The sequence below is a fragment of the Triplophysa dalaica genome, chromosome 13 (genome assembly GCF_015846415.1).
Source record: "Triplophysa dalaica isolate WHDGS20190420 chromosome 13, ASM1584641v1, whole genome shotgun sequence".
NCBI lineage: Eukaryota > Metazoa > Chordata > Actinopteri > Cypriniformes > Nemacheilidae > Triplophysa > Triplophysa dalaica.
In genome coordinates, this window is record NC_079554.1 from 11,157,590 (window position 1) to 11,185,365 (window position 27,776).

The window sequence follows — 27,776 nt, forward strand, 5'->3', positions numbered from 1 at the left end:
CTGACTGTTTAAAAAAAGTTACAGCGCACGTCTCCTCATGGAGCCGCACAGTTTGCGGTATCATTCATATGTGAAGCACAACCAGTGTGGGTTTGCTCCAAATTTAAAGGGTTTGTTTAAATCCTTGAACCTAAATGTATGCATACTAATAGGATTTTGTGGCCCCACCCAGTATTGCTGATATTGGCACGGTTCCTGTCAGCTCAGGTGAATTTGATTGGTCACATGTTGTTATTCTAGCTCAGCTCCAGCTATAGGCTCTGCATAATATTTATGAAAGGTTTTATTTTTAGGATTGTAATAGTGGGTTGCATGGCTAATTTAGCCCTCTTTATTGTATGGTGTTTCCTTTTGTAATTGTAGGATCTCTTTCAGGGTCTCTGGTTTTAGTGTTGGTACGGGTGGTCATTCCAGGCAGCCGTCTCGAGCGCGACCAGCGCAGTCCGCTGATAGGAGACTTCCTCTTTACCGACTGTAAGAACCCCGGCTTTTAATAACAGTCTGGTAGTACACTGTGCCTATTCAGGTCGGACTAGATGTCTTTTTTTGTGTGTGGTTACGGGTGAAACGTGAGTTTCTTTGTAATGGAAACCTGTCTGTTGATGTTTTGGTAGGGTGGGCTTGAAATAGTTCATGAGGACTTGAATTTATGTTCTTGGAAACGGTGACATGTGCAGTCTCTGGTGAGATGGATTGTGCTGTGTCTGAAGCTTTGCTTGTAGTTCCATGCTCCCCCATATTCCAAGAAATACAATTGCATAAGCACAATGTACACATTTTGTAGTTAAAGGGATACTTCACCCAAAAATGAAAATTCTGTCGTCATTAACTCATTGAGTTGTTCAAAATCTGTTGAAATTTCTTTGTTCTGATAAACACAGAGAAATGTATTTGGAAGGATGCATATAACCAGACCGATTTTTGCTTTTCTGTGTTCATCAGAACAAAGAAATTTATAAAGATTTAGAACAACTCGAACATGAGTAAATTATGACAGAATTTTCCTTTTTGGGTGAAGTATCCCTTAAATATGATTTAAAAATGAGTGCATTAGCAAGGAAATAACACGTTATTGCAAGATTTCAGATAAACACTTCATTTGATTTACTTTATTTGAAAAATTATAACCTGATACAACATACTTTTTTAAAGACGTTGAACAAATAGTAAATGCATCACAGTGACTATTTGACATGTGTGTAAAATACACACCATCAGTAAAAAAAAAGAACAGAACACATCTTATGTGAAAGGTAGACATTCCAGAGACTGACAAACTCAATAAATTGACTTTTTGTAATGTCAATTCAGTGCTTTGCTCATCTGCTATGGTAAAGTTATGCAGCTTTATTTGAGTGATCTTCAGTTGGCAGCATTACTCTGCAAATATTTATATATGCAATTAATTTGATTATTCAGCTTTTCATCTTTTATCTTATTTGAAGACGAATCTTTTTTTTACACAATAACTTTTGGGAATAGAATGTTAGTTTTGACTTTCTTGTCTTGTAGTGTGTGCATGTGTGTGGTCAGGTATGTTCCCGCCAGGCTGGTGTAATAGGTTGTTCTTGGCTGTGCGGTACCGTGGTGCTTTGATTTGAGTGTGTGGGACACTTAAACTATGTCCTGGCACAGAGGGGTGTGTGCTTGTGACGCACCCTCCACCCTGTGTTTTATAACCTGTCTACCCAACTTTGTGTCCTATCCTGCCAGCATTAAACCCTTACAGTATGTTGTACTTGAGCTGCTCAGGTTATTGCTCTGAACGTCAAAGTGTGTGTGGTCCTGGTAAACCCTACAGTGTGAAGATAGTAATACATTGTGGTACATTGTGGAAATAGACTATAAATCAAACCAAGTGAATTTTATTTAAAGGGGGGGTGCAACGGTGTTTCATGCATTCTGATTCATTTACAGTGTTAAATGTGCTGTCTTGTCAACTTTTCAAAAAACGAGTTGGACGTATTACATTTACATTTATGCATTTGGCAGATGCTTTTATCCAAAGGGCTTTACATTGCATTATCCTATACATTTAGGTATGTGCAATCCCCTGGGATCGAACCCACAACCTTGTGTTGTTAATGCAATGCTTTTACCAGTGAGCTCAGGAAAGCTATTACGTAGTATTTCTGTGACGATACTCTCCACAAGGTTTGTATAGGTTTCAGAAAGTTTTTTTCGAACATGAAAAAGCGTTACACAACAACTTTTCTTAGTCCCTTATTGGGCAATTCTCCCAGAAAAGCACGCCTACGAAAAGGCAAAAGATATAGCTCGCCCACGTGTCAACCGATAAGGGAGACCCACTTACCATCAAGATTGGCTGCGATGTGAGCCTTCAGCTGTAGCTCGTTACTCTTGCGATTGTGAAAGGAGTTGATGTGTTTGTTTGTTCACGGCATTTCACTGATGTACAGTATGTTATTTAAACGGTAGATATAACGCTGAATTTGGAGATCGTTTGAAACAGATAGATGGAGCGTTCCCAACGCTAAAAGATGCCGGACATGAACCGCACGTGGACTGTCACACTGAGTCATATGTCTCAGGGCTCCAGACTACGCCTAAAGCTGTCACATTTGCATCTTAAAATCTTAATGTGCGAGTGATATTTTTGCGGAGATCGGCACTGGCGACCAGGCAAATTTAATAGTTTTTAAAGTGTTTCCAATGGAAGCGCCGGACATGCAAAAAATACGCCAGGCCAGAGAGAGACCTGTGCAGGTTTCAGGGAAGGTACACATCACAACCTCAAGAGGTGAACGGTTACACCAGCAGCTGGGCTTTTTCCAGTCAGTGCAAGCGCTCTGGCCTCCATTTTTTCCCCACTCAGTGAACCAATGCTCGATGAGATGGCACGGAATAAGTGCCCGCAGATCCCCGCAGAAAATTCTGTGGATTTTCGCGCTTGCTATTGACAAGTAGACACGCACAACATGAGCGTGACATACAATATAATATTTGAGATGTTTGAAATGAAAGCAAGGAACAGAACAACGCTGTATCATCTCAAATCAGAATGAACGACAGGCGAATTCTCTTTTTAAGTTTATTTTTTTATTACAGTTATCTTTAAATTGTGAACATACGGAAAAGTGTCAATCTTACTAACTAAAATCAACAAAATAACGTCACACGCCCTTTCGTTTTGCTTTAAACTCTATAAAAATACCCTTTTTATAGCAGTTTATACAGTCTCAGCATCAATCATTAACACATCTTTGTTGCCTCTCTTTAAATAAGAAGAACCAAATCTGCCGTCATCTGCATTTGTGTACAAATGTAAACGCATTTAATTTAAAACTATTCTGTGTTATTCTGCAGGTTTTTCCAAAATTTTTAAGTGGAATTAACAAAAAAAGTCTGCAGATTCCATATGGCCCTGCTCAAAAACTTTATTTGTGAGCAAAACCTTTGAGAGGGAAGATTTAAACACAACAGGATAACTAAAAGTATGTGAGATTTATGTTCATGTTATGTGGCTCTAAAAAAAATCTGTACGCCAGCTTTTTTTCCCTATAGGAGCAAATGGATCCTTAAATGCTTTTGTGGTCCTCAGTCCTGTGTCTGGGTTTTGTTGGCAATGGGTGCACACATGCTTTAGTTCCGCCCTCCCCCCTGCACACGTTGTATGTTTCGGAAATAATCGTAATGCCGTATCTGTCTTTTATAAATGTGATCGAACTAATGGCTGGAATACACCACAAGACTTATTAAATCTGAACAGGTTTTTTTAAAAACTAGATATCATACACTTGCAAACTTTTTGAAATTTCATTTTTTTTTAAATAGAAACACACTTACTGATAAAATCTGCAGACTGCAGAAATTAAGTCCAGACTTAAAATCTGGGCAAAATCTGAGTAAAAGTTCTCTTCTCATCTTTTCCCTTCGCCGCTTCAATCCTTTTCTCGTAAGTCACTCTTTTTTGTCTGTAATTATTTTATATTAAATGTATCAGGTGAAATAAGTAGAATCAAATGAGATTAAGACATACAATTTTCATAAATACAGAAATTGTACTCTCTTTCCGGTGGGATGTGTGTGTGTGTGTGTGGTGGAATAACACCTTTGTCCAGAGATTTATTGTGAGTTAAAGGTTAGTGTCGCTCTTTGGGGTTCATCTCCCTCTCAGGGAGTCTCACATGAAACAAAATGAGCCTCAGATGATAGAGATTCATGATGTGGGGTGTGGTGTAAAGTATTGGAGTAAATGTAATTATTTACTGTTCTTAAGTATCTTTTGGCTAATTTTAAGTTGTACTGAGCATTAAAGATATTATCTTTTAATCTCTACTTGACTACATTTTTGTATATGTACTCTTTACTACACTACATTTGTATTGACTAGTAACGTACTAAAACTTGACAACATGACTTCTTTATGTGAATACAAGTGCAATATCAGGTGGTTGTCAGTCGCTGGCGGTTTACATGTGAAATGAGGACATGAGAGCAGCTGGCGATGAGGCAAAAACCAACATTTCCAGTTCATAAAGGCTTTGAGTTTTTAATTTTTAAAACTTAACATTATTTTATTCATCCGTTATATTGAAGAGGCCTTTTTGAGGGAGTTTGGTTTACTTATGAGCAGTTGAGCTTAAATGAGACTTTTTCCAATAGGTTATGGTGTCGGCCATGATTTGTTGCAATTTTGAGGTGTTTAGTCTTATTATGATTTAAGAATATAAATGCGATTGCTCTGCTCATGAATCAACTATTTCTTGTTTTTCACTGCCATGTCTCTTATGTGTTGAGGTATAGTGCTTCTTTGAGGCTACATTCAGTATGAGTAAAACACTCAAGTACTGTTAAAATCAGATACTCTAACACCGTGTCTACACCGGATGCGACAGGCGCGACGTGACATGACAACCTGCTTGTTCTATGGGTTTGTCGCATCTCGCTGCGCCGCATCCAGTGTGGACAATATTTGAGAATATAATGGTTCTAATGCGTTTCTAATGTCTTTTGACGTGTCGCGTCGCACCTGGTGCTTCCATTGTGGACACGGTGTAAGACTTTTTCTCAAGTCGTTTTGGAATTGGTGACTTGCTTCTTGTAATGGAGTAATTTTTGATGCAAGCCAAGGTATCTGTACTTTTACTTAAGTATGGTTTTCAGGTACTCTTTACACTTCTGGTGTGGCCTTGTTTCTATATCCTGGTGGGGACCTAAACCTGAATACACAACAACTCATGTGGACTCGTGTAAGTCCCCACGGAGATAATAATAAACCAGACATGTGCGTGTGTGTTTGTGTGTGTAGCTTAAGTCACAGTATGTTTCCTTGATTAGTGTACAATATTATCTTTAAGATTTGTTTGGAGAATGATGCTTTATAGACTAAGAATTGTTTTAACTTTATTGAACTATTAAACGCACCAATCAAAAAGTGAACACAGAGTCATTTTGTTTCCTTTTGTGAACAAAAATGGGATTGTGTGTCTGTTCTGCCTCCATCAGGACAGATGTCAACAAAAATCACACTGAAAGTTGGTTATGGCCATCTAGAGACATCAGTTGCAGGAAAGAGACAAGATCACGCAGAGCCAACATGCCTGTTAACACAAAACACATGCAAAAACACATGAAACAACCGAAAATACGACTGCACAGTGGCAGTTATCAATTAAAACCAACATTTACGTAATAAGACTCCACAGATCTAGGTAATTTATAAAAGTAGAGCTTCATTCACTGTGTCTTGTATTTCTGCAAATTGTGCTTACATAATCGTTATCCTCCAATTTCTGTAAGACGGCTGACATTTGTCTTTGAAGTCACATGACAGGCTCTCTTTGGAGAGATGGAGATACATTTAAGTTTCACAAAACTTTTCGCAGTATTGCTCTGCAATTATTTTTGCTCTTTTGAATGTCTAATCTTAAACATGCAGTCGGTCGCCTTTTCTCATTAAAATAGTTCTACAAGAAGAACTTTGAACTATAAAGTATTTTTTAAGGGTGTGTTCATATATGCCATGTTGGGTCAACTCTGGTGAGATTACTCTGTTAGTGCGGTTTATTTGTGTGAGTGAGATTCTGGCACCCAAATCCTGGTGCGCACCAAACATGCGGACCGATATATATTAACATATATTACAGTACTTTTTCATTTTCACAGCTTTAGGCCTCAGCAATGTCCATATAAACCATCGCAATTTAACAAAAAAAACTGAGTGCAGCTTAAAATGTATAGTTCACCCGAAAGTGAAAATTCTGTCATAATTGTTTCACCCTCGTCATTTTGAACGTGTATGACCTTTTTTTCTTATGCAGAAGATATTTAGAAGAATGTTGGTAACCAAACAATGGCGGCACCCATTCACTTCTAAGTCAATGGGTATCACCTTTGTTTGGTTGCCAACATTCTTCTAAACATCTTTCTTTTTCGGCTGAACTATCCCTTTAAAAGGGAACTGTGTAGTGTCTGTCACTGTGTCTGGCATCACTTAACAGAATTGCAAAGAATGACAACAAGTCTTGCAAACACTTCCCTTGTATACCATTGGTCGACATATAGGTGGTCTCACCTGAAACTCACGCCATTGGTTGAACCAATATTGCTGTGTCAGACCGGTACGTTGTCAGCTTTAACAAGTAAAAACTGTTTTTGTAAAGACGACTCGTGGTGTTAGCTTGCTTTGTTTTGTATATTAGTTTGTTAATTTTACCAAACGTTATGCTACAAATCATAATTACCATGGAAAATCCACACACCTCTCACGTGGAGCATCTGGCAGGTTTCGCATACGGTGAAAGAAGCGCTATTAGTTCAGTAAGTGAGAGTAATTGGACAACATCTGACCTGGTTTGAAGGCTGCAAACGATTGAGATTTTCATAGCTGTGTCTGGGAGCTGTTTGTTTCCTGTTGTTGATAAACATGGACTTAATCACCCCCCTAAAAAAGTCAACCCATCATAATGATTATTGCAGAACACCACATCTGCGTATAAGTATTGTGTTTCTTCAAAGTTTATCTGTTACATACCTTCACACCCGATACGCTATTGTGTTGAGCAACAACACACAATTATTGCTCAAGAAATCACATTTTGGAAGCCGTTTTGTGTGCGTGTAGAAACAGATTTTAAGGCATTTAAGAATTCTAAAGTCAGTTAAAGTCCATTCTTGACTACTCAGTCATGGGTTTCCAGGAACCTTCAGCTCCCACCCCACCCCACATACACCCACACACACACTGGACAATACAGGACGGTTGTGGGGGAAAATGGCAAATAAATATCTCCGTAGACCAACACTGCCCTCTATAGGTCAAAGTTCTGATGCTAATGCGTACGCAAACTCACTGAACCCAGTTGTCAAGACATCTTACCCCATGAACACTGCAGGAGAGAAAAGGGATGGGGGGCGGAGCACAGAGAAAGCGGGAGATTTGGGGGTAAATTGGAACCATGCTGCCCCTCCGATGCATTCCAGGCGGACCCCTCATCTTCCTGGAATACGCGGCGTACATACACACGCATGCACACAGAGAGGGTCCAGTCTCTACTCTGGCATGTGAGCTACGCTTACTATGTGTGCATCTGTTTATGACATGCAAAATCAGTTCGGCCCCATTTCACGGAAACCCACCTACCCCCAAACGTGTCGTGTACTTGATTGTGTTTTAAAGATTTATGGATGCGAAAGGTTGTGCAAGAAAAGTATCTGTTAACTGTTTTCCAGCGCTTTTAAAACGCCTTTAGTCGTTTAGACTATAGTAGCAGTCAATACATTTGTTAGCATATTCCAAAAATTCAGAATCATAATAAAGTTATAAGACTATGGAACAATGCAAATTGGCATTTTTTCATTAAAAAACTTAGTTTTTATTTGTTTATCTTAGTTTTTAGCTTCTTTAAAGTAGCCACTCATTGCCTAGACTAAACAGTTATCATTCTCTCACCATTTTCATGAAGTGCATTCTGGGATACTTTTTAGACCGTTCTAATGTATGCTGGCCTCTCCTTTACCTCCACTGTCATTCAAATTATATTTTAATAAAGAAATATGTATGTGCCTGAACGATATTTGTTTACAATTCTAATTTCATGCATTTGAGTATAAGCCTGTTTAAGTTATGCAAAACAAATTTAGGCTAGTGTGCTTTTGACTGGTGATGTACATGTCCTTTTTATTCTCCCCTATTGTTGTACGTTACACACTGCTTGAAGTAATAGAATGAGAATACGCAATAGGAAAGGAATTCCTTGCTTTTACAGGCCGTTCCAAAAACTGAATGTTTTCCCTTCTTTTGCAAGAATCTCCATGGAAGTGTGACCAACCCATCATGTGATCTTATTTTTCTCCCTTTTTTTTGGTTTGTCGCTTCTCTCACATCCGCAGAAGACCGAGTGGGTTTGCACTCATGCGTCTGCACTTATTCTTTTGTGATGTTTCTAGGCTCTTTATTCCCGACTCAAGACAGCGCTTTAGAACAACAAGCACTGTGTTTATTATGTAGGGTTTTTTTCCTCCTTATTCCTGTTCCCCCTATTTTTGTCTCGTTGGTGCGATGGAGTTGGGCCTCTCCAGCATTGCCAAAACTCGGTCTGGAACACATTACAGCTGAGATCCAACACATGGCAACTGTTAGACTGAGAGAGAGAGCAAAAGAAAAACAGAGCAGGTTTAACATTTGGTCTCCGTGTCAGTAAGACACCCCCACCCTCCGTCGTTCGCCCCCTTTTGCCTCTTCTCTCCTTCACTCTTGCTCTTTGTGTGGTGCCCTGCATCCTCAATGTCTCCTGACTTTCAAGTCCTCATATTCCATCCCCATTATGCTGACTATTTACATTACTCTAGGTATGACTCGTCAGATCGTTTTGATCCCGTTGAGTCACACAGGATGCTGTTGGGAGCATTTTAAGGTCATGATGGGATAAAACAGATCACCGGGTTTTACTTGTAGAGTCCATGTGCACTGGGGTCATTAGTGCATGCCAATGCACAAAATCCTGAGACATTTTTAAATGCATGTGAATATAAATTTTCAGTTAACCTAAAATTTGTCAAATGTTTTATTTAAGAATTAGCAGCATATTCAGAAACATGCTCAGATTTGAACCCTGAAGTATTTCCTCATATTGCCAACCCTCTGAAAGAATGACTAAAGTTGTGTACTGTCACTCATCTCATCAAGAGTGTGTGTGAAGTTTCCATTGCTATTTTAATATGACAGGCTAGTAAACACACAATCCAAGAGATGATTAACGTCAGGAAGAGGAGGAGCCAGTGATGAAGAAAATAATGATGGTGTCTGATTAGGACATGTCATAATAGATCATATAGATTTTGAGATATGCTTGCTGAATAATGATTGTAAATTGACTGTACTTGCTATCTGTTTACTACTCAAGGATGAATAAGAGGATGATTTGCTGAATAGTCAGCAGGGAAAGAAAGACTTGACAGTGACAGTTTGTAAAGGTAACGCTTGATGTGAGGCTCAGGCATTCTAAAGCAATCCAATACAGATAATAAGATACTTTACAATATAGTTTATATGCAAATAAATTAGTACACTGAGTTCACAGGGCTTTAGTGAAGTGAAGATTTGGGGTGGTAACCAAAGGTTCCCGGTTCAAACCCCGCTATGGCCCATTTGTAAATGAATACTGTTGTCTCAGAGCTGTACCAATTCTAAAATACTTAAATCAACTACAAAATTGAATAAAGCAAAAACCTGAATGGATGTTTCTCTTGTAATGTTTGTAGTGAAAAGGGTTGTTTACCGAATACCTTCCGTTTTATCCACAGGTCTCCCACAACGCGGTTGCTATGGGAAACAATGCTGGTTGCTAAGCAAAAGGAGGCGGTTATGGAGGTAAGGAGGCAACTGGTGGAGGCGGCCAGCAAAGAGAATCTGCCAATCAAAATGAGTCTAGGTATGGCCACACCTTCTCTCACATGTCCATAAACTACATGAAACACTGAAGGGAACGTTAATCATAAATTAAACAGCCCTTGTAAAAAATTACAACATATTCCAAACTTGCAATTGCTGTCGGAGTAAAAATGGGGCTGTTTTCCAAAGCAAACAATGAATACAGTACTTTCTTTAACATTTGGAGCTTTACTCACTCACTGTATTTGTGTTACCTGTGATGCTGTAGAATACTTGACTCGGTCTTGAAACTCTTCTCTTTTGAGTTTACATGGATGACCATGACAAAGAGAGCCAGAATTGGTGGTTATTGGTCAAAGATACATAGCACCCCCTACAGACTGCCATCGGCACTACAGAAAGGCAGAATAGCCATGTGGCCGGTGAAGAAATATGCTCAAATGCTCACATGCATATGTTCCAAATGTTGATCGGTTGCTCATGAGTTAAGCAATAGAGTCTGAAATTAGGGCTAAAATTCTCACAGACACATAAGAAGTTCACCAACCTCCAAAATACTACACACACACACAATAAATCAGTATGAGTGACTATGGTGTGTTCAAGAGTTTATTCTAGAACTTTGAGGAAAAACTAAATGTTTTCATAGTTTACAGTTGTAGTTGAACATTTTTCAGCGGTCAACTAAGCCCCAGTTAACTAGCGCACACACTCTCTTAACTGTCATGAGGCCTTTTTATTGGATTGTAACCGCTATACTGAGCCACACACTCATTGTAGGACATCCCATGTATATGCTGTAACACATGCAATCAAAACACATCTTTTCCTTGTGCTTGTTGACACGTTCAGCTGTCAAATCCTGTAAGTCAATACCCTTCTGATTGGTTGGACAACTACCATGTATGTCATTGTCTTTTTATTCAAGAAGGAAATAATATAAGCCAATATGGTTTTGTATTGCCAAACAATTCTGATTCAAGAGTTCGCAGCGGAGCATGCACACTCAAACAATACGGCAACTGCAGCCAATCTTTCACATTGGATCACAGTTTTTTCCTGATGCCTGGGCCAAAAGAACTTTAATAGTGCCAGAACAATCTCACTGCGTATCAGACAGAAAGAGGTTCACACACACACGCAAACACGTGCTATATTCCAGTTATTCTTTCTTGCGAGGTAGAAACAGCTGTTATGGATCTTGTTTTGATCCATCTTGCAGCATCAGATGCATTATTCTGCTTTGTTGTAAAATATGAGTGTGCGCCGGTGGTCTTGCATTCAGTTTGTATGTGAACTCTGGTGGTCTTTGTTTCGCTGGCTGGGAGTGAGTGCGTTCGTTTCTGTATGCATATCTGGGTCATTGCTTCTCGGTGTGTGTTTATGTATGTTCAGCCCTTGTTTCACAGTCATGTAAGAGTTTGTCCTCTATAACTCACCTATTGCACTTTCAGCTTTCTGTTTGGTTGGAACATCTCACCTGTTCTTAATGGCTAGTCCATCACTATGTGTCTATCTGTCTGTTAATCTGTCTGTCTCTAACTCTATATTCTTTTACTTGGTTAAATTAATGCGTTTCTAGACGTATTGTGGCCATTCAAGACCGGTGTCTTGAATTTCAACAATATCAAACAGCAATGTGAAAGACTGACGGCATGAAAAGACGCAAGTGAACTTTTCCAAAATCATGTATACAGATTACTGTTGTGCTACTTAAAAGTGAATATAAAATAGTTTTCTATGCAATATTTGAGGTCTGAAAAAATATAGAGCATCTTTTCTGTTGTGTTGACCTATTCCTCCAGTTTTTTTGACATTTGGGAGAAATATTTTTCGTAGTAGAAGTATTGTATTGTTCGACATAAAATAGTCACCATCAATCATCAGTGTGTTTATTTCGAGCTACAGCACTCAAATTTACATTTATAATTTATAATGAATATTATTGATTTTAAATACTAAAATAAATTTTTTTTCGCACAAAAATATACAATTGGCTTATGTTTCGTGTAGCTGTTTCTAGTTTCTACGTGTGTTTCATTGTGACACTTCAGATCATTAAGATGTTCTATTTACCACTCTAATTGCCTTTTCACAAATTTTGATACTTGTATCTTCATATTTGGTGTCTTAGTGTGAGGTATCTTTGATGATTTGAAACTTCTGATGATAAACTTTCTACTACGGTAAAAGTTTTAAAGCCATCTAAATGGCAATAATTTATTTGTTTATGTTTCCAAATTGAATTGTGCAACTTCTACATTACAGTAGCAAAGTTCAGACTATTATTATTAGGCTCTAATTTGATTTAGACTATAATGCTGCAGTTCCCTTGTCATCCACTGAAGATTCCAGCTGTTTAGTTTTCTCATTCAGTCCTTTTATAGTGAATGTAAATCTGCACCCTGCCTGCGCAACGGTCCTCATTCTACAACCTAACATCTTACTAACATTTGTGATTCGATCAATGTTTTTCTTAAATTTAAGCATTTAAGCATTTCTTCATGGGGGGCATGGTTAGAAATACCAAAGAATTTTGTGTTTATGAAATGTAGGCCATAATGAGTTTGGAATCATCTTGTGATCCTGTCATCAATGACCCTCAGGAGAACCGCAGTGCTTGCGTTCAGCCCACCAGTGATTCTGCATGCTCTTGTGTAACCGCCCTCTGGATGTCTGCCTGATTTTGGCTATTGGTGCGTGGCGTGTTCTTGTAATTTTGGAGCAAGCTTTCTTTCTTTGTGCGCCATTACTGTGCGTATGTGTTTGGCTGGTCTAAAGCAAACATTGGCTTCATACTCTCTCACATCTGGTGCTGGTTCATAGCATCAACATGGAGAAGTGGTTTTATGTGTAAATGTGACCCCCTCCCAGACCCTCTGGGTCCCTCTGACCGTTTCACAGTTCCCACCCTTCCCATCCTTTCTTAAAGCTTTTCTGTTTCAAATGTTGTATCTTCTCAGATTTAAGTAAGATGTAAATGTATTATAATTTTCTTTATATTAGAGGAAATATTTCATAGAATTATATCAGTGTACATATCTGTAGTCTATAAGTTTATCTTATTTAAGATGGATGGAGTGAGTATCCTGTATCTTTTAGACCCTCCCTTAGAGAACTCCAGGGTCAATGAGGATGTGTTTTCTGTGGAGTGTTTTGGCCTCAACCGTGCCAACTTTATAAATGAGCTCAGAAGAGACTGACCACATACAAACACTTAGTGTATGAGATACACCCACCCAAATAACACACAAACAAACAGACATCTCAGACATCAGACTACATTACCAAAACTATTTCTCTAGAAGTGCAATGTCAACACATATAGAAATGTCCCCATTTTTCTACAGTAAAACATTCATGTTTTGATTTGGTTTGGAGGTGTTTGTACAGCAGTTTCTGTCTATAGTGGTCATTAGAAAAAATCTTTTCCCTCCCACTGTGTGTCTGTAGCTCAGGTATAAACGTAGTTTAAATAGAAACACTGTGTTTTATTCGCATGCAGTTGCGGATAGTGTGAAAAAAGGTTCTGACAAGTTCAGAGGAGTTTTTGCACAAAAGTACTCACAGAGTTGCCTATTCAGCATATTGTGTGTTTTACATGGGAAGTTGACAAATAAATGTGTCCTATGGTGTGACAGCAAAAACATACTAACGACAGTAAGAGAGATTTGTCCTCATTGTTATTTTATATCATAAATATTAATAATTAATTATTTTATAAATATGTTTTTCTTGTAAATCTTTTTTGTGATACATTTTTTTTGGACGTATTTCAACAATACATGAAAAATGGTTAAAGAACGAAAAATTCGTAAACGTAAAAAGGTGTAAGACATGGTATATTTGTCTACTACCCATATGCAAATAATTTCGTTCAATTTCACATCTCCATTGTTCCTTTGTGGTTATATAAGTTTCACATAATTGACTCTTATATACTATTAGTATTTAATAATTAGTGTGATAAAAGTGATACATATAAACATATGCTTGCATGGGTAAATAGATGTGTAAGTGTGCGTGGCCATTGCCAGTAAAACACTAAGTCATTACCCAGTAATAATATTATGTTCTGCTGTAATATCACAAACATAAATGGATTTTTTTGACAGCCACCAAAACTCTTTCTACAGGATGATTTATTTTATTTACTCATCCATCAAAGCAGACCTCCTTATGTTTGTGTTTGCGAGTGCGTATGCCTTCTGAATGTTTGTGTTTTCCACATTTCAATGATTGAACAAAAGTTTTGTTTGTTTGACACCAAATATAAAATCAAATATAAACAATAGCTTAATGGTATGTTGTTTTGAGTAACGGTTAAATCCAGACCACTTGAATATAATGCTGATGTTTATTTCTTTCTCTTTTCCTCTCTCAGGGCGGGTCACAGCCGAACAGCTCTGTTCGTATGTTCAGTTGTTTCGGGAAAGTTGGGAGGCACTAGAGAGTCACAGTGGAGTTCTGCAGCTGGGACTGGCTGCCGCTCAAACACTCCGGCACCCCACCCTCTCTCGCTGGGACGCCTGCCTCGCTTTTGAGAGACTCCTTCTGCAGGTTAGCCAATCACGCAGCTCACCGTATGCAGTATGTCACATTCCACATCTGTCGGTGTCTCCTTTACTTACCTCTCTGTGCCGAGAACAAAGAGTGCATTAATATGAATGAAAAAGACCATACTTGCTGAAACAGCATCTTCATCCCTCAGAATATCATCTTAATATCAGTGATTTTGAGCGAGCGACTGAGTTAAGAGAGCGAGTGACATGAGTGAATCTGATACTGAGTGAATCCGTGAGTTCTCAAAGGGACAGTTCACTCGCTCAGTGACTGACCCTCCGTTCCATTCCGAAGGGCTCATCCCTTTGCTTCCGGAGTGAGAGCTTTGAAGGTTTGAAGGGCGAATGAGATTAAACTATTGTTTCTTAAAGTCCCCTTCAGCGTCATCATCCTGCGCCCATGAGGAGGTGGTGCGTTCCAAACGGGACATATCCCCCTTCAAAGGGCCAAACGCAGTGGCCATCGCCACGCAAAGAATCATGGGGAGATGAAGTGTCCATTAGTTGTACCCTTTGAAATCAGTCATTCCGAAGGGCCCTTTAAAGTTTCCAGTTATGAGCACTTCGGTTCGGATGGACTCTTCAATATGGCGGCCATGATTGTTTTCACTCCATACCCTGTTTTGAGTGAATCGACGACTGAGTGAATCGGCGACTGAGTGAATCGGTGACTGAGTGAATCGGTGAGTGAGAGAATCGGTGACTGAGTGAATCGGCGACTGAGTGAATCGGCGACTTAGTGAATCGGCGACTGAGTGAATCGGCGACTGAGTGAATCGGCGACTGAGTGCATCGGCGACTGAGTGCATCGGCGACTGAGTGAATCGGCGACTGAGTGAATCGGCGACTGAGTGAATCGGTGAGTGAGTGAATCGGTGAGTGAGAGAATCGGTGACTGAGTGAATCGGTGACTGAGTGAATCGGTGACTGAGTGAATCGGTGACTGAGTGAATCGGTGAGTGAGAGAATCGGTGACTGAGTGAATCGGTGACTGAGTGAATCGGTGAGTGAGTGAATCGGTGAGTGAGTGAATCGGTGACTGAGTGAATCGGTGACTGAGTGAATCGGTGACTGAGTGAATCGGTGACAGTGAATCGGTGAATTCCTAGTAGGATAGTTCACCCAAAAATTCGGTCATCATTTACTCACCCTCACATTGTTACAAACCTGTGTCTTTGGTCTGCTGAGCACAAATAATGAGTGACCTTACTAATTCATCTGGTCTGTTTCTTATACTGTATACACAAAACACGAGTAATCATCTTGGGTCTTAAAAATATTATTTGAGTACACTGCACTTAAATCTCAGTGTTTTATCATGTGTTCATCACTGTCGGTAAATGCGGTATTTTGCTGTTATTTCTCATGGTGGCATTTTCTCTCCGCATGTAGTTTCACTCTGCAGGTGCAGTAAGTGAGTGAGTAAACAGCCTAACCAGCAGAATAACAAGCTGCCGTTCTCAGTAAACAATCTGTGTTTGGCTTTCGGGAAGAACAGAGATTCTTCAAGAATCTGTACGCACACACTGACCGGACACACGTACACGTCTGAGTTTGGAGTTGCGTGGCAGCTTGGATTTAAGCTTCGCAGTGGGTGTTGTTTAGCTCTCTGAGGGTGCAAAAGTGAAAAGGAAATGCTTTTGCTGAGGCCCGTCTGGGGAGGACACACGCGTGTGCATCACATTCTGGGGTCACAGGTCAAATATGCAGAGGATGGAGGGAGTGAGAGACACAGGGGTAAAGAGAAAGGACAGAGACCTTAAGAGGAAATGTGCGAGAGCCAGAGAGAATGTGCAAAATGAAGGAAAAAAAATGTTTTATTAGATAGTTACTTATCAAAACATCCCAATAAACACAGAGAAAAAAGAAAGCGTTCCAGACTAATATCCTCTCCTCCTCTATTAGTTTTCACAGACTGTTTTTGATGGAGTTTCTGGTTCCTGTGGCTGTAAAGAGATCAGCAGGAGCTCTCAGCCCATAGGAGCTCATTAAAACAAATCAGTGAAAAAACACGAGGCACAACCGGGCCAGACCGGACGCATCTGCCAAACCGCCGAACAGCTACACAGCAATCAACGCACAAGCTTATAAACCTCCAGCTCTCCTGTAGACATCATCACTGTGATGGAAAAAAGAAGGAAAAGGTGTTTACTAACGTGTATACATTATGCTAATCGCTCGCTTTGGACCGAAGTATATAAAGCAGGTGGGAACTACCTAAGCGATATTTCCACTTCATGTGTTTTTGAAGAAGAAATGCAACCCACAGTGGATTGTGGGAAATTTACAGACACAATAACTCATGCGTATAGAGCTCAGTTGATTTCCTGATGAATGAAAGGGAATTTTTATTCATATTTGTATTGTTTATCGACATGGTAACTAAAATCTCAATTTATAATACCAGTCGATTTTTGGAAGGCTTGAATGCAAGTTTGTTTCATAATGACGATGAGGGTTTGTAAATGTTGCCGTTCATGCGTGTTTGTGTACTTGTCCTCAAAATATAATATTCTGTAATTGTAAAGCTCTCCCTGGGACATCAAATATGTGCACTAGCCTTGAGCGTACCATGTCTCTGTTTATCCTCAAAACCACAGGCATAACAGAATCCTTGATTTTCCCGAGGTAAAAAATAAATTGAGCACTTTTTCATTTTATTTCAATTAGTTTTCGCTCTGTCCCAATTGCTGGGTTTTTGAAACCACAGGATAATATTGTGATATTAAAATGGCGCCATTAAAGGGACTCAATCGTAAGGTTTGCGGTTTTCTCTCGCACACTCCCACGGTGCAGTACGGGAAAACTGTAGTTTACTGTAGTGTTAAGTAGGGACATCCATCCAAACAGACCGATCATGGCTCGTCCTTACTTTACAGTATCGACTTTATCGTTTCTAAAGAAACAGTTCAACCAAAAATGAAAATTGTCTTTGTTTACTCTTCATCATTTTTACCTCTGACAAGTAGGTTTGAAGTTCATTAGTGTAATAAATCTCAATAAAATGGAAGGAAGGAGGCGGGAACCGGCAAACATTTAAACATTTAATAAAGTAATATAACAGCCGGCGGCCCCTCACCGACGACCGCCGGCGAACAAAACATAATATAAATACAAACATAACATAAGTTCGGGCCCGGTCCTCTCTCCTCGACGGTCCGGTCGCTCGTTCCTTTTATGCTCCCATCTCCTACGTGATTCGAGCCCGGTGTGCGCACAGCTGGCGCTAATTCACAATTACTCACCGGACTCGAACCACGGTCTCGCCCCGCCTACTCTACTACATACCCCCATCACCCCTCACAGGCCGGGGGGTACCCCCGCGACTGTGCAAGCTCCCTCCCCCTCCCTCGGGGGGGGGGTGGGGTGGGGGGTATGCAGCGACGAGACGAGACAACGGAGACGGGAGCCCTCGGAGCGACCGGAAAGAGAGAGGGGAGAGAGGGAAAAAAAAAAATCCGGTTCCCAGACATGCTGCCGCTCGTTCCTCAACCAGCCGGAGTACTCTCCTTCGCGGTGCCTTGCGGTGGCCCTGGGGCTTCGGTGGACGGCTCGACAGTCCGCCCCCTGGCGGCCGGCGGTGGCTCCTCCTTTATCCGGGAGTCGGGGCGGGTTCCCCGTCCCCTGTTCCTCCCCCTTGGGCGGACGGACGCAGGCTCCGGCCTCTGGCAGGCGGTGGCTCACCCGGCACTTCCGCCCCCTGCTCCTCCCCCTCGGGGGACGGACACAGGCTCCGGCCTCTGGCGGACGGCGGCAACCCCCCCGCTCCCACTTGGACGAAAGCCACCCCACCTCGACCCAGGGGCGCGGCAGCAAAGGTCGCCGTTCCACCGAAGTTTTGACGGTGGCCGCACTGTGCACTTCCGTTTCCCCAGAGCCACTGCTTCGGGCAGCCACTGGCGGACGCCCATCGTCCGCGCTGCCCGAACTCTACGGCACCGCGAGGCCACTCGGCGGCGAGGACTCTCCGACAGCATGTCTCTCCTTCCTCCCGGGTTTCGGCACCAATGTAATAAATCTCAATAAAATGGAAGGAAGGAGGCGGGAACCGGCAAACATTTAAACATTTAATAAAGTAATATAACAGCCGGCGGCCCCTCACGGACGACCGCCGGCGAACAAAACATAATATAAATACAAACATAACATAAGTTCGGGCCCGGTCCTCTCTCTTCGACGGTCCGGTCGCTCGTTCCTTTTATGCTCCCATCTCCTACGTGATTCGAGCCCGGTGTGCGCACAGCTGGCGCTAATTCACAATTACTCACCGGACTCGAACCACGGTCTCGCCCCGCCTACTCTACTACAATTAGATCACATGATCATGTTGACATGTGTGGGGTTTCTTTTATTAAGAATTTACACATAACCAATATGCCAAAAAGGTTGTTGGCAGCTGGTTGCGCCCCTGCAGAAGCTCTGGCCTTGGGTGCAGAAAATGACAGTAATTCTGTTGATTATGTTGACTTGAACTATGAATTTCGACAGGTTGGTTTTCATTCGCCACCGCTGTCTGACTGACATTATTTTAACGGTTTGGGTAAATAGCACTGACATAAAACTGTTGCCTAAGGAAAATTGAACATCACGCCCCTTGGGTCTGGTTCGGCTGCTGTGCAGCATGAGTTTTTACCTGGTAGTGTGTGTTTGTAAGTGTGTGTTTGCTCGGTAAGGAGGTGTGGTCAAGTTGAGCTGTCAACAAGAACTCTCTTTCACCCTTTCATGCCAAGTATACAAAGTGTGTGTATGTACAGTATGCATATAATTATTCTGAAAGTTGCTTTTACAACACTGTTTAAAGATATAGTAGCACTATAGTAATATTACAACATTGGGTTCTTTTTATAGTTTCATCAGAGGCACGTGCTGGCATGATGCTAATTTCTGACTTCGCTTTGTTATAATATAGCCATTTATTTTTATATTTAAAATATAAATGAATTTACACTAACATTTTATTGTATATTAATTGTATTAAATTAATTTAAAACTACTCAATAGTTATAGATTTTTTGCTGTGGTCTACCGGAACTTAAGTTTGGGTCACATAAAGTTTGTTTATGTTGTTGCCGCTGAAACCATATATAGATAGAATTTAATTTATATCTGAAAATGTACTGTATGTTGTGCTTAACTGTGTAAAACTCACCACAGCAGTGCTAGATCATACAGTAGGGGTAATTTGGTCGCAAGGTGGTTTAAGAGGTGGCTCAAAGATATTTTCTTGGAAGTCTATGGGATTTTCCCACCAGTCTGATTTCTTAGAAAAAAACATGAGGACATGTAGTATTAGGTTAATATTATAATATTTAAAGGGATAGTTCACCCGAAAATGTCGTCATTTAATCACCCTCTTGTCATTGTCAATATGTATGACTTTCTTTCTTCTGCAGAACATGAAAGAAGGAATTTTTAAGAATGTTGGTAACCGATCAACGACGGTACCCATTAAGGCTGCACGATATATCGTTTTAGCATCGATATCGCGATGTACGCATGCGCAATAGTCACATCGCACGAGGTGCGATGCAGGGAAAGTTTTTTTTCCATATTTTCCTGATATAAAGTAATGAATTATGATTTATGGGTGCTTTTTTTTTTTTTTACAAAGCACATGTTGTTGCTTCACGTTTTTGACATGCAGCCTCTGCATGCGTGCGCATGGCGAAATGAGCGAGGAGAACGGGAGAAAAGCACCGAAATGGACGACTTGGTCGCAAAAAGAAGCGCATCGTCAATTATTTGGAAATATTTTGGCTACAGAAAGGATGATGTTGACCAAAAACAGGTACTTTGTCGGGAGTGCCGTGCAGTAGTTGCCAAAACACGCGGAAACAACTAATTTGTTTGATCATTTAAGTCGGCACCACAGAGCTCTGTATGACGAGTGCAAAGCTTATTTTGTCACTCATGTTAATTCCCTAATGTGATAATTATGTGTCCTCTTTAGTGTAGCGCTCTGTTTTAACCTGGAATACATGCATATAGCATCCCCCATAACTAGATCACTTCTAGACGCCAGACTGCACTTCTTCATTCACAAATGACCTCCCTTATTTTAGGGTAAGAAGCAACATTTATTATTAAATAGCAATAAATAAAAAGTCATTTTCAGGGTTTCACATCGTTTACTTTCCATGAACATGCCCACAAAATCATCCCAATTATTCTTGAATCAATTATTTATTTTTGGAGAAATTCAAGACATCTGATGAACAGTTCTGTATTCCTACACATCGCAATATATATCGCAGGAAAAAAAATATTGCAATGTATGTTTTTTTTCAATATCGTGCAGCCCTAGTACCCATTGACCTGTATTGGTTTTGTGTCTATTCAACAGAAGTGAATGGGTATCACCGTTTGTTTGATTACCAACATCTTTCAAAATGTCTTCTTTTATGTTCTGTGGAAGAAAGAGAGTCAGGTTTGGAATGACAGTATAGTAATGATGACAGAATTTTCATTTTTTGTGGGGTGAAATATCCCTTTAAATATTTTTTATATAATTTTAATAATTTTAACATGAGTAAATACAGTTTTTTATGTTCTTTATTGACATGCAGTTATTTACATGACATAATGAGTCACGTGTGTAGTCGCAAAATCAGAGACCCTCAAAAATCTGATCACAAGAGACTTGTTTAAAGGTGCCAAAAAATGAATTGATACAATATGTTAGATTGTTCTCTGATAACTACATAGAAGGTATGTGGCTTTATTAAGTTCCAAATTATTCAGAATTGGTTTTACATGTCCATTTACAACCCCGGGATTCATCCCTATAATGAATAGGTCTGTTATTCCCTTATTTGAAAGGGTCATGAATATTAATATTGAGGTCTACTCTGATTGGCTGTTTCGATGCGCCGGCTCTTGCCACTAGCTCACACAGCAAACAGATCGCTACTGTCAGGCGTGAAATGGAAGAAGTGGATACGGTCACTGCTTGCGGCAGGGGTTCTAATGGCAATATTATTGGAATTGCCCCCTTCTTAAATCAGTATCAAAACGCTGAGCGAAGCCTGCTTGATATTGTCCCAGGTTCAAAAATCTGTCCATTTCACTTTCTTCACGCGACTCTCGATGCTCTGTACTTCAAATTGCTTTGTAAACAAATCTAAACAATGCTTAAGCGGAATATAATTTTGCACAATACAGAAAAAGAAGACCCGCATGAGTTTATAACTGAGAAGCTTGCACTGTATAGATGACACACGCCTGACTTGATAACTGCCCAGCTCGCTCTTTATATAGAAGACACGTCTCTGCGCATCTCGCACCTCAGCTTCATAAAGTTGCGTCTTGTTTAAAGAAGACAACGATGTCATCGTCCATTGCAAGGTTTCACTATAGACACTATCGGCCTCTTTTTCAGTGGTCTTTTACATGCACACGATTTACACAAGGAGGAAACAATAGTGTTTAAGGCTCACGATATGTCATTTCCATGTACAGACCTATTATTATTCATCAAAGCCTAGGTAAATACAGTTTCCATTCTATGACACCTTTAAGACGCATGTCACTACCAACTGGCTTGTATGACAGCTTGTGACTCTGCCACCTTACACAGATGTTAATACCAAGTATGAACAGGGACCACATGTGCAAACGAAGTACGCAGCCTGATTTAATTACATTTGTTTGGTTTAGTAAATCAAAAAGCTTGTTTTTTTTAAATATGTCCGGCCAGCATATTATTGGCTTATTGACTGGCTCAAATGTTATTTTTAATTATTTGCATTGCTGAGGTCCTTCTGAGGGCAGAGATACGGCTGGCTGAGCAAATATTTGATAAATCGTGTGATAAATGTGTTCCTAATACCCCGGTAGTGGACCTGTGACCTTCAACCTTCTCCACCCCTCAGACTATTGGGGGTTAATTCCATGCTTGAGCTCAGTTTGAGGCCCTTTACTTATCAGTAACCCTGCGAAACCTTCTGCTCTGATCTCTTCAAGCTTCTTCTGTCTTTCTGTTACTGAGAATCATTTTGTCTTTCTTCTCGTCGTCCTTGTGTGACATTGACTGGTGTTTTGTTGGTCTTGTTCTGGATAATGAAGAGAATTAATGACTGCCTCACATGGATGTAGGTGTGGCTTTAATGTTGGTATGAACGTATGCTTTTTAAATGTAAGCCAGTGAAAGCTCATGTTTTTAGAGACGGAACTAATTGTTCTTACAGACACATCAAGAGCCAAAGACGACTCTTGTTGTTTTTAAAGAGAGATTGATAATGCGTTCTTACGCACAGTCAACCGGCATCAGTGGCTCCGGGCCATCATTAACACGCACACAGACAAAGTTATGGCGGTTCACCTTTGACCTCTGAACCTGTCACCCACCCACAGGTCAACCCGTTCCCCTCTGCCTGGAGCCTGTCGTGTCATCCTGGATAATATCTAACTGTATGCATGCTAACACACACACACAGGGACACTTTCTGGACAGTTTCTGGGCTTTCTGACCTCACTAACACAACAAGCTTGTTTTGCCTCCCCCATCGGCACAAATGCGCAGATTGCTGTGGGAGGAAACGGCATGCTGTATTCTGGACTTAATGTATGTCTGGCTCCGTTGTGTATTGTCTTGTGCGTGGGTGCGAATGTGTTCGGTTTTGACTCGGTGTCCGAAAACCCTTTTTTTTGTGGCTCTGACAGTTCTCACAATCTCCTCAAACATTCCTTTAGACCCCCCGCAACCGCTTCACGCCCAATCCACCCCACATATGCCCTGGAGTCGATCCCAGCTTGCAAGAGTTAAAAGAGTTAAATTCTGTCATTAACTCGGCCTCACGTCGTTTCAAACCTATGTGACATTTAACCATGGAACACAAAGGGTATTGTTTAGCAGAATGTTCACGTTACGTTTTTGCCACACAATAAAAGTGAATGGTGACCAGAGGCTGTAAAAGCTCTAAAGATGACTAAAGCTAACATAAATGTAGTCCGTGTAACTAAATATTTTAAAGAAAGTTGAAAGAATTGATAACAGATTCAATCAATTATTGAATTAACTTGATTCACAGGAATACACTTGAAAATGCATTGTTGACAGGTATTATTGTGCAAAGAAATATATATTGAGTCCATGAAGCAAACAAAAATCACCTGAATGGTGGCTTCACAGAAAAATATTTTTACTGCAAAACAACATGAATAATCATAAAATGAGTCGATATTTGTATGCCGTTTTCCTATATTAGAAACCTAAATGTTACTTTGTTTTCTCCAGTCACTGTTTTATAGTAAAAGCAGTTTTACCTTTTGTTTCAGACCGTCCATCAAAATACATCGGTTATCAGTTTCCAGTGTTAAAGAATTATTAGTTATTGTCCAAAATGTACATATCTGTGCACCCCTGGTCTTACACACGTATGTGTGTATATACACTTTTGTACTTATGTTATGTTTTTTGTGTTTGACAGCCCTTGGATCGTTCATATTAGTTTTACAGAAAAGACCAGCATGAACATTTTGTTCTGCATTGCCTTTTGTGTTTGAACGAAGATCATCATCTAGGTTTGGAATAACACAAAATCGCAATTTTAATTTTGTCTGAACTTTAAAGTCTCACTTCCTCGCTCACTTGCTTTGTAAATCTGTCTATCAATCTTTCAATTGAATCGTTTCATCTCACTGTTGCTTTGATCGCTCATCTGCCATCTTCCTTCTCTGTTTCCTCTCATCTCTGTTATCTAATCTGTCTTTGCTCCCTATTCCTATTTTTCTCTTTCCCCAAGTATATCTCTCCACATTTTTTATCTGTCGTCATCTAGAAAGATAGATTCTCATAATACGTACTGCGTGTCTGTCCAAACGTGTGATAAATAGAGCATGTCATATAAGCGTCCGACAGGAGAAAACATATGAGTAAGGAGTGCTGGCCGGGGTCCAGAAACTGCTTTAGTGTGAGTGCGTGTGTGTGACTTATTTACCCTGTCCGCCTTCCTGTGTTTAGGGCGAACAGATTACATCTGGAATCTAAGCACAGCACGTTTACTCCTTACAGGAAGCTCAGCTATCTCTTCGCCCTCCAGTATAAACGCACACTCGTCTACACACACTATACCGTACGTACATCTAATACCACACACATGGGCACACCTCCGCTGACCACACACTCTCTTCATTTATATAAACTTCCACAAACACAAAGACGCTCGTTCCTTTGCACTATGTTTCTGATGGTCACTTTAGACTTACCCTCTAACACACCTGACATCTCCAGGCAGCTGTGTTTGTGGAAGTCACATCCTGTGTTGATTTCGTACTCTGTGTCTTTGCATATATGGTGATGTATTTGTGTGTGTTTGTACATGGGCCAAACGTAATGCAGCATATTGTGCAAAGTGTTTTAAACAACCTCTGGGTTTTAGATAAATCAGAGATCAAAGAAACATCTGAAGACTGAGGTTTAGATCAACAGATCTCCCGATCTCTTAATCCCTAGTTCCTTTATCAAGTCTTTAAAACCTGTTTTCTTTTTCAGATTATTTGAATATATATATAAGCCTTTGGCTTGTTTATTAGGGGAATCATTTGCAACTTTTAAGAGACAAGTACGTACTGTATATTTTCTTGATGTTACTGTAAGGGCAAATTTTTTATGCGAATCCTATAGACCACTTCATGTGTTGTAAACACCAGGGGCACTTCCAGTTTCAATTTAATTTAATTTTTTTAATAAAAATAATCAACATATCTTTCATCGGACCCAAGCACCTCGCCCGATATAATACTTTCGGTCCATGTTTGGTTATTATATAACAACTTATTTAATATTTCATTTATATTAGGTTTATATTAGGGCTGTCAACGTTAATACGTTAATGCATACAATAATTGTTTTTTAGATTAATGCATTAAAAATATTTAACGCAATTAATGCAGCATCCGTTTGTTTTATCATCCTTTGTCTAGCGTTACATAATGTTATCACGCTCTTATTCGTGTACAGGCTTTTAAACAGGACGCGACAAAACGTAACGCGAGGTTCAGTCTGGTATATACAGTCACGGGCTAAAGGCTGCATCAGTAAATCTCTGTCAGACAGGGCATCAGTATTAAGTATATCAATAGTGCTTGAATGGATAAAACAACATATGATTATGTCAGAAAGCCTGTTTTCATTTTCTTAAGCACTGACTTCAACGTGTTAAATAAAATCTTAAATGAATGCAAAGAGTTCTGAAAATGGGAGTGCATTTAGATCTGCGTAAAGGGACTGCTCTTAAAGGGGCCTACTGCTGTAACTCCTGTCACTAATGTTAAAGAACACAAAAAAAGAAAAGTTCAATGTGTTTTGTAGCTTCAATGAGAATTCGTCTGTATTTATTTTTCAATTTAGCCTTAAAGACTGTAAAGTGTCAGTTACATGACTAATATCAGTATGTTGGCTTTCATTCATAAAAAGATGCTGTTAAATCTGTAATCTGTCATTGTTACATTAATTTTAAAATTAAATGGGAAATTATTAAATTGTAAAAGTATTTTTAAAACATTTTATTAAGTGCGATTAATGATAATTAATCCCCCCAAAATTTGTGATTACTCAGATTAATTTTAGGTTCACAGGCTATTTACAGATTATTATCTGGAATTAAAGAAATTATCTTTACCGTAATTTTCTTGAAATATGTGAAATAATAACATAAACAATACAAAACCTTTAGTACATCAGGAATGTAGATTCAAAGCGTATAAAACCAAAACGAATATGAACAGTTTGTGTTCTGAACTCATTCCAGTCTGCACTCATTGGCTGTCAGATTGCTGTCTGATGTGTGTATTGTATTTGCAGTTAGGCTGCTGACAGCTCTCTCTTCCTCAAAGCTTATTGATTTGAAAATGAAATGCATCCCACACTGTCAATCCACACCCTGATCACGATGACAACTGCTCAAGAACTTGACATAACATAATTGAAAAGTGAAATGAGCTTAAATAAAAAAATGTAGGAAAAGATAATTATTAATATGTACCAAGGCAGTTGTAATAGCAGGATAAACCCTGACAGGATGAACAGGACCACAATGTTGCCCACAAACAAAACCAATTATATTTTACAATTTATGATTATTGTATTATATGCGGTTTAAACCTGGATGGCCCTGTATTACTAAATTAAGACAGATATTATCTGTACCATCTGTATACATAACACATCTTTAAATATCATGACTGGCCAATCAGAATCAAGTATTTCAAGGCGCCGTGTAATAATACATTATAAAATTACCATTATTTGTTAGGTATCACCATAAATATGTATTAATTCTACTCTGTTTTTATATATAAAACCACTCCCTGTAAAAACATTTCTGAAACTGTAATGGAGTATATATTATATAAGCCTCACTGAATGCATTAGTTGTGCTTTAACAAAATAAAGCAAAGGTTTGCATTAGGATCTGCTGTATGTTTGCGTGTGCATATACGGATAAACTGTTCTGCCCAAGGTGTGAAAAGGCGGTCGGGTGAATCAGGTCAGTGTTTTGCTCTCGCAGATTGTCTCTGACACCCGTACGAGAGTTTGTGTGACTTTATTCAAAAGCCTGTCAATCTATACCACCACAACGTCTACGCGTCTGGATATGTCAAGGTGGTCTGTGTCTTTTCACTTCAGTGTGTGCGTGTGCGGACACTCTGGCGTCGGACTGAAGAGAGCTCGCTCTGGAGCTCCAGTCGAACACTGTTGGAAACTCATGGAAATCCCCCACAATGTCATGCTTTAACACAGAGTTCAGAGCTGTGCAGAAAGAGAGTCCCTTATATAGACCAAGTTTCAGGTCCCAAGCGGTTTGTTTCTACTAAATGTGATCCCGTGATGTGCTTCTTTTAAACAATAGTCTTGAGGCTTTATTATTAGGTTCATCCCAAATAGTTTGGTCAAGCCACATATTTGTAATTATTACCACATTCAGAGACAGACATCCTACTTTGATAATGTGTCACCTTTCAACACAGACCTTCTTTGTCCTGCCTCCATCTTCTACCGATGAGCATCTAGCCTCAGGCTGTGAGTGTGAGACGTCGTGGTTTGCGTCAATGCAATGGGTTGTCCAGGGTCAGTTGAGGTCAATAAGACACAGGTTCATTTTCTCATCACACAGCTCAAACCAAATCCAGAGCATCCTGGGAATTTGCTCATCAGCACTTGGATGTTCCTCTGCGCTCTGATTGGCTGATTGGCCCTGCAGCGCTTACTGTCATTAATTCGGATTAGTTTCAGGGTACTGCGCCTAGTCAGACACAAACAAATGGAATAAGATTTCATAACGTTTGATAAGTACAACTTGTTTTTTTCCTCTTGTGGGTTTGTTTGTACCCTAAAATAAATAGTTAGTGCTGAAATA

The 27,776-nt window shown here is 39.9% G+C and overlaps 1 protein-coding gene across 1 annotated transcript in view; it reads left to right on the forward strand.

Moving 5' to 3' along the window:
• scfd2 (sec1 family domain containing 2) overlaps window positions 1-27,776 on the forward strand; it is a 106,176-nt gene that overhangs the window by 5,940 nt on the left and 72,460 nt on the right. Inside the window, exons 3-4 of the mRNA XM_056765203.1 lie at window positions 9,769-9,896; window positions 14,241-14,416. Of these exons, the coding sequence (XP_056621181.1) occupies window positions 9,769-9,896; window positions 14,241-14,416 (304 nt within the window). The remainder of the gene's footprint in view (window positions 1-9,768; window positions 9,897-14,240; window positions 14,417-27,776) is intronic.